The sequence below is a fragment of the Hordeum vulgare genome, chromosome 5H, assembly GCF_904849725.1.
Source record: "Hordeum vulgare subsp. vulgare chromosome 5H, MorexV3_pseudomolecules_assembly, whole genome shotgun sequence".
NCBI lineage: Eukaryota > Viridiplantae > Streptophyta > Magnoliopsida > Poales > Poaceae > Hordeum > Hordeum vulgare.
In genome coordinates this window covers 469055140-469062278 of record NC_058522.1, presented here as the reverse complement: position 1 = coordinate 469062278, position 7139 = coordinate 469055140, and the positions used below count along the sequence as shown (strand labels likewise).

Sequence of the window (7139 nt, the reverse complement as noted above, 5' to 3'; positions counted from 1 at the left end):
GTTGGCTATAAGATGAGCTACAGATGACATGGCAATGGCTTATAAGCACCAGCTGGCTATACTATTGTACTTGCTCTTAGCTGAACATTGAAGTGTATATGCTCACTTTTCTTCATCCTTGACTTCCTCCTGCAACGTGAATGGATGCACCGGTGCTCACGATCAGTGAGCTAGCGGAAAACAATGAGGATAGGCATCGCATGACTACGAGAAGCAGAAGGATTAGTCCAGCCTCGACGCGCGGCACCAAACCACTGCGCGCACCGGGAGATGCAGAGGCGGAGGGCGAAAAGTCGAGGTCGTCTCATGCTCCCCTTTCCCCCACAGCCAACAAACAAACGGCCGGCCGCGCCATCCTATCCCCGAGCCCCAACCCCGCCCCGCCGGATATTTTTAACGGCTCAGAGCCAGCCCACACCGCCGCGTCGCACCTCACCTACCTGCACTGCACCGAGCGAGCAACTCTAGCCTATACCACACAGTTTCACCTCTAGATCGGATTTCTGCGGAGCTCGGGCGGAGCCCTGTAGGAGTAGATCATCACCACCACAGGAGCACCGTCACGCTGCCGGAGAACTCATCTACTTCTCCGTCTTGCTTGCTGGATCAAGAAGGCCGAGATCGTCATCGAGCTGTACGTGTGCTGAACGCGGAGGTGTCGTCCGTTCGGCGCTAGATCGGGACGGATCGTGGGACGGATTGTGAGACGATTCGTGGGACGGTTTGTGGGATGGTTCGGGAGACGTGAAGACGTTCCACTACATCAACCATGTTTCTTAACGCCTCCCGCTGTGCGATCTAATCTCCACTCGTAGATGGACATCACCATGATAGGTTTTTGTGTGCGTAGAATTTTTTTTGTTTTCCATGCGATGTTCCCAACAGGATTATGCGTGCCACGGGCCCAGGGGCTACTATCGGCCCAGTGGGAAGCGTGGTACCACGACCCGTATGTCGCTGGCCCTCAGGACGACAGTTAGACCGGCCCATAAAAGATGGCTCTACTCCGGCCGCTCGGGATGGAGCCGCCTCACAAGAGGCATGCCTTGTCAGGCCCCTCGCCGCCATATGAAGACCTATCAAGGCCGCGAAGCACCAGATCGCCTCGCGAGGCTCCCCTACGCGAGGCCGCCTCACGTAGCAGGTCGTACGGTGCCATCCACGGGGCTCCGCGCCCATCACGTGGATGACATCCCGTTGTCACAATAAGGATAGTGGGACGTGACCAAGCCTAGTTTCCATTCTGGTATTAAGGGAGCAACATCGTCCGTCTCCCCCAAAAGCAAGTCCCAAAGCATTGCCTCTTTGGTGCAAGTAGATCAAAACGGATCAGTGCGCCACAACGAGGTCATCGCCGAGCCCACCAGCGCATCAGGATGAACACTTTATGAGGTGGAGACCGCCTTTAGTCTAGATAAGCTTGGGCGTGTGCCCCCTTTGAATTGCTTCCCTATGACCATCCTTCCGCGCTCATATTTTTGGGGAAGAGATCAAGGCACTGCAAAAGGGGCAGGGTCGCTTTTATGTAAGGGGATCGAATCATTCTCCCCCACACTTGGTGTATCTCGAGCCATAAGCTCTCCATTGCAGAGCAATGTAACACAAACAAAAGTAGGATATTACATCGCACGGTGGCTCGAATCTGGATAGCTCGCGCGCCCCCGTCGTGTTCGGTGTGAGTGAGTGCACTCGTTGTGGTCTCGCCGTGGTTGTCATCGGGTCTTAGGTTGTCAAGCAAAGCCTCCAGAGTACGGACCTTAATTCTTGAAGAAGCTTCTAGGGCGTAGATCCAAGACTCCAACAACGGACTATAATCCCATTATTATACTTGTTTTAATAAACTGAAAACAAATGGTTATTCACAATTGGGGTTGTCATTTATGAGTCGTTTTTCAGATTTTCTTACTCCCCCGTCACAGTTTATAAGGCATACACGTGTACCTAGGTCGTCAATTTAACTTATATAAAATATATTGTTTAAGCTAAAAATTATATAATTAGAAAATAAAACATCTAAAGTTTCTAATAATATATTTTTTATAATAGTATATGTATTTTTATTAAGTTGGTCAAATTGATGACATAGATACACGTATCGGACTTATAAACTGAAACGGAGGTAGTAGCTGAACATTGAAGTGTATATGCTCACTTTTCTTCCTCCTTGACTTCCTCCTGCAACGTGAATGGATGCGCCGGTGCTCCCGATAAGTGAGCTAGCGGAAAACAATGAGGATAGGCATCGCATGACTACGAGAAGCAGACGGATCAGTCCAGCCTCAGACGCGCGGCACCAAACCACAGCGCGCACCGGGAGATGCAGAGGCGCAGGGCGAAAAGTCGAGGTCGTCTCATGCTCCCCTTTCCCCCACAGCCAACAAACAAACGGCCGGCCGCGCCATCCTATCCCCGAGCCCCAACCCCGCCCCGCCGGATATTTTTGACGGCTCAGAGCCAGCCCACACCGCCGCGCCGCACCTCACCTACCTGCACTGCACCGAGCGAGCGGCCGCCCCGCCTTTCTATATAACGACCGGCCGGGGGCATCGCGAGCTGTCTCCTGCTCTGCTACTACTAGTACGCTGCCACGCAGGGGCGGAGCAGAGCAGATTCTCGCCCGTAGCCAGATCGAACGCCCCGCCTCCTCCTCCTCTCTCTCCCCCCTCCCCTTCGCGTGCGCGCGCGCGTCGGAGCCCGTCGCCATGGCGCCGCCCCGCGTCGCCCTGCTCCTCGCCCTCGCCGCGTGCCTCGCGTTCGCGCGCCCCGGCGCGGCCGCGAGGGAGCTCAGGGTCGGGTACTACGCGCAGACGTGCCCCCGCGCGGAGGAGATCGTGCGGCGCGTCATGGCCCGCGCGCTCGCCCGCGAGGCCCGCAGCGTCGCCTCCGTCATGCGCCTCCAGTTCCACGACTGCTTCGTCAACGTGAGTCGTTTCTCCCTCCCTCCCTGCGCGCTGCCTAGCACGCGATCGATCCCCGTCTCGCTGAGGACCGGGCACCCCTTGCTGGCTGCTGCCGCCGCGCGGTGGTCCGAGCTCGTCGCTGATCGGTTTTGGGCTGCGATCTGCCTGATTGTGCTAGGGATGCGACGGGTCCGTGCTGATGGACGCGACGCCGACGATGGCGGGGGAGAAGGAGGCGCTCTCCAACATCAACTCCCTCCGCTCCTTCGAGGTCGTGGACGAGGTGAAGAGCGCCCTGGAGGAGCAGTGCCCCGGCGTCGTCTCCTGCGCCGACATCATCATCATGGCCGCCCGCGACGCCGTCGTGCTGGTACGTACGCCGCCTTCTCCCCCCCGCACCGGGCTGCTCGGGGTAACCCGCACCGGGCTGCTCGGGGTAACCCGCGCCGTGCCCCGCAGCCGCGGCTGGCGCCGATCATCCCTTGCTTTTCCCCGTGCACGAGACGAGACGGGGACGGTGCCGATACACATGGGGTTTCATCATTCCATTCCACTGCCTGGCATTTCCTGTGCAATTAATTGCTCCCCCGGCCGGCCTGCCGGCGGTTTCGGTTCCAGAATCCCGGTCTTTCAAAATGGAAAAGGGGGAAGAAACTGAGCGAAACCCGGTGGTCAAATTGCCTTAATTAATTCTCCTTTTGTCCGCTAGCAGTGCTCAGTGCAGCGCGTATCAGCAATTTTATTTCGTGCTCGTCTGGCATTGGCAACACTAGTCGCCGTCGTCCGCGAGACGCCTGTCTGTGGTCAGCATCTCTCGCACGCACCGTCTTCTCCTTTGCCTTTTTTTTTTTTCTAATTTCCTGCGCATCCACTCCGTTCGGAGCTCCTACACTGTTGAACACAACGAGCGATCGAGAATCGCTTATCTCCGCACTGACTTTTATTCCAGTAACAACTTGCGGTAATATTTGGCAAGTTGGAGTAATCGCGTTAAAATAGGAACCAAGAAACGCAGAATTTTAGGCTCTGTTTGGAAGCAATGTTCTTTCTAAACCTCAATATTCCGATACTATAGTTTTTTATACCGATGACAATGAATACTGTAGTTTATGAAAACAACAGTTTCTTTTAAGTATTATGGAAACAATGGCATGTTTGGCAATCAAAATAAACAACATTGTAATAGGCCACCACTAAGACAAAGCCTTTGTTGCGTTTCTCAGTTTTAAAAAAGAGGTCCCAACCTCTTTTTTTTATACTGCAAAAATACTGCAGTTTTGTGGATGTTGTAGTTTATAATACTACAATTTTAATTAGAGCCAAACACGTCAAAGTATTTAAAACCATAGTATTTTAAAAAACTGTAGTATTCTTGAAATACTTTAAAAATACTTTGCAATCAAACACAGCCTTAGTGTCTTCTGAAATGATTCCAAGGAAAAGCGGATACGCCTTCGTTTGACAGGGACGGGCGCATGGGCACCGCTTGCTCCCCGTAACCACCACACTGAACCAGAATCGGGTGGGAATGGCGTCAGCGTCACCGCCCGCGTCCATCCTGCCCTGCCGCGGCAGAGCCGCGCCTGCACATGACTCCTCGTAGGCAGGCAGGCGCATTTAACAGGGCCGGAAACGGCCAGGCGAGGTGGCCTCGCCTACGAAAGGCCCGACGGCCCCAACTACAGGTATAGTAACCCTGGACGTCTCGTGCCGACAGGCGTACCCCGTCCGGTGCTGTCAAACCGGTCCCTCCGTCAGGAGCGACGAGCGACAAGCGTGGCATAGCATGGGGTTCGGCCTCGTGCGCCCTTGGTCCACGAGAGATCCTTTGCTCCCTCTGTCTCTCGCACACGCTCTGTCGGATCAGAATCAGATGATGATAATGCTGCCGCTGCTGCAATGGGGATCGTTCTAGTACTACGCCTGCTCCCATGTTGTTTTGCGCGCGTGTCGTGTCGCTATGCCAGCCATGCGCTCGTCGTCTTCTCACTGAGATTCATACGGGTGTTTGATTGGTTCAGGCCATGACGCTAATATCGTCTTCAGCGTATTTCAGCTCTGTTTCCAGTTTGTCGGTGTTAGATCTCGGTAGCATAGAGTTGATGGTGGTTTTTTAGGCAATTGGTGCTAGAGGTGCATTAGAGGGATCGATTCATCAACTACAGTAAGGCCCTGTTTGAAACCACAATAGATTATAATAATCTAGATTATGAAGATAGATTATATAATCTACTCCCTCCGTTCCTAAATATAAGACCTTTTAGACATTTCACTAGAAGACTACTTACGAAGCAAAATGAATAAATCTACACTATAGAATATGTCTATGTACATCCGTATGTAGTTCATAGTTCAATGTTTAAAAGGTCTTATATTTAGGAAAGGAGGAAGTAGTTTATAAAAATAATCTAGGTGGACATGTTTGAAGACCAGATTATATAAACTGTAATCCATGTTTTGCATTGCATAATGACCTGTCTGTCCTTTGTTTTTTTTTTAAAAAAGAGGAGGATAGTGGTGGTAGGAATGTAATTATCTCCAACTTTACAAGGGCAATGAGTCATTAGCAATCCATAATTTGATTTTAGCTGGTGTAGAGTAGATTATGAGTTTTTAATAATCTGTTTATCTAGTTTTTATAATCTATACCATAATCTGTCCTGTTTGAAGACAGAATAAATTATAAAAACTGGATTATATAATCTGGATGGTTCCAAACAGGGCCTAAGCAGCTGAATTGCTTGGATTTCATTCTTGTTGGCAACAAATAATTAAGCAAATTAAACTTCCTTTGATTCCCAAAAGAATACTAAAAAACCCAGAAAGTACAAAATCGCACGAGTTAACAGGGACTTGGCAAGTTTTCATTGATAATTAATGCTACTCCACAATAGAGTCAATATTTTGAGTTGGTTTAACTCTTGACTTTTTATTTCCTCTTCTCCCAGACTGGTGGACCCAACTGGGACGTGAGGCTCGGGCGCGAGGACAGCCTGACGGCTAGTCAGGAGGACTCAGACAACATCATGCCGAGCCCGCGCGCCAACGCGAGCACGCTCATCCGCCTCTTCGCCGGCTACAAGCTCACCGTCACCGACCTCGTCGCGCTCTCCGGCTCGCACTCCGTCGGCGAGGCCCGCTGCTTCTCCATCGTCTTCCGCCTCTACAACCAGTCGGGCTCCGGCCGCCCCGACCCCCACATGGACCCGGCCTACCGCCAAGCGCTCGACGCGCTCTGCCCCCTCACCGGCGACCAGAACGTCACCGGTGGCATGGACGCCACCCCGCTCGTCTTCGACAACCAGTACTTCAAGGACCTCGTCCACCTCCGCGGGTTCCTGAACTCCGACCAGACGCTCTTCTCCGACAACGACGGCACCCGGCGGCTGGTGACGCAGTTCAGCGAGAACCAGGACGCCTTCTTCAGGGCCTTCATCGAGGGGATGCTCAAGATGGGCGAGCTCCAGAACCCCAGGAAGGGGGAGATCCGGCGCAACTGCCGCGTCGCCAACGGCGGGCGGCCTCCGCTGGAGAAGCAGGTCGCTCCGTTCCGGGTGCTGGACTTCTGAATGTGGTTCTACGGTAGGCCTGTAGGTGTCTCACGGGAGCTCTGGTGTGGGAGCGAGCGATATGTTTGACATAGGTTTGGGGTGGTCGTGTCGCAGTTGTGTGCCTACCCAAGAATGGTTTCAGGTCTGGCTACTGCTTATTGCTAATTGTTGAAGAATAATAGAGAAATCGATGCCTCTGGTACTTTGATAGCCAAAGGCTGCATTATTGTTTGGTTCTTTGCTGATTCTCCAAAGATTAACTAGCGATAATGAAACGTGCTTAGAGAGATAGTTAGGCAAACGAATAAATTTTTAAGCACTGAATAAACCTTGCATGGATGCTTACTTAAACATCTCTCTTATATACTACTCCCTCCGTCCGGAAATACTTGTCTCAGAGATGAATGTACCTAGACTTATTTTAGTTATAGATACATCAATTATATCTATTTCTAGGACAAGTATTTCCGGACGAAGGGAGTATTATACAAACAAGCATAGTGCTTATTTATATGGACTATTATACTTCCCCCGTTCTTTCCTAAATATAAGTCTTTCAGAGATTTCAATGTTGACTAAATACGGGACAATATGAGAATCTACATTATAAACTACTCCCTCCGTTTTTAAATATACACTCTAAAGTGTGTCTATATACATTCATATGTAGTCTTTTAATGAAACCTCT

General features: G+C 51.4%; 1 protein-coding gene across 1 annotated transcript; it reads left to right on the top strand.

Annotated features, from left to right (window-relative positions):
• Positions 1–2302: 2302 nt before the first annotated feature.
• Positions 2303–6688, top strand: LOC123398998 (peroxidase 17). Its single transcript, XM_045093435.1, has 3 exons — positions 2303–2921; positions 3079–3270; positions 5849–6688. Exons 1-3 carry the CDS (start codon positions 2703–2705, stop codon positions 6467–6469), a joined length of 1032 nt encoding a protein of 343 aa, XP_044949370.1. The 5' UTR covers positions 2303–2702; the 3' UTR covers positions 6470–6688.
• The last annotated feature ends 451 nt before the right edge of the window (positions 6689–7139 follow it).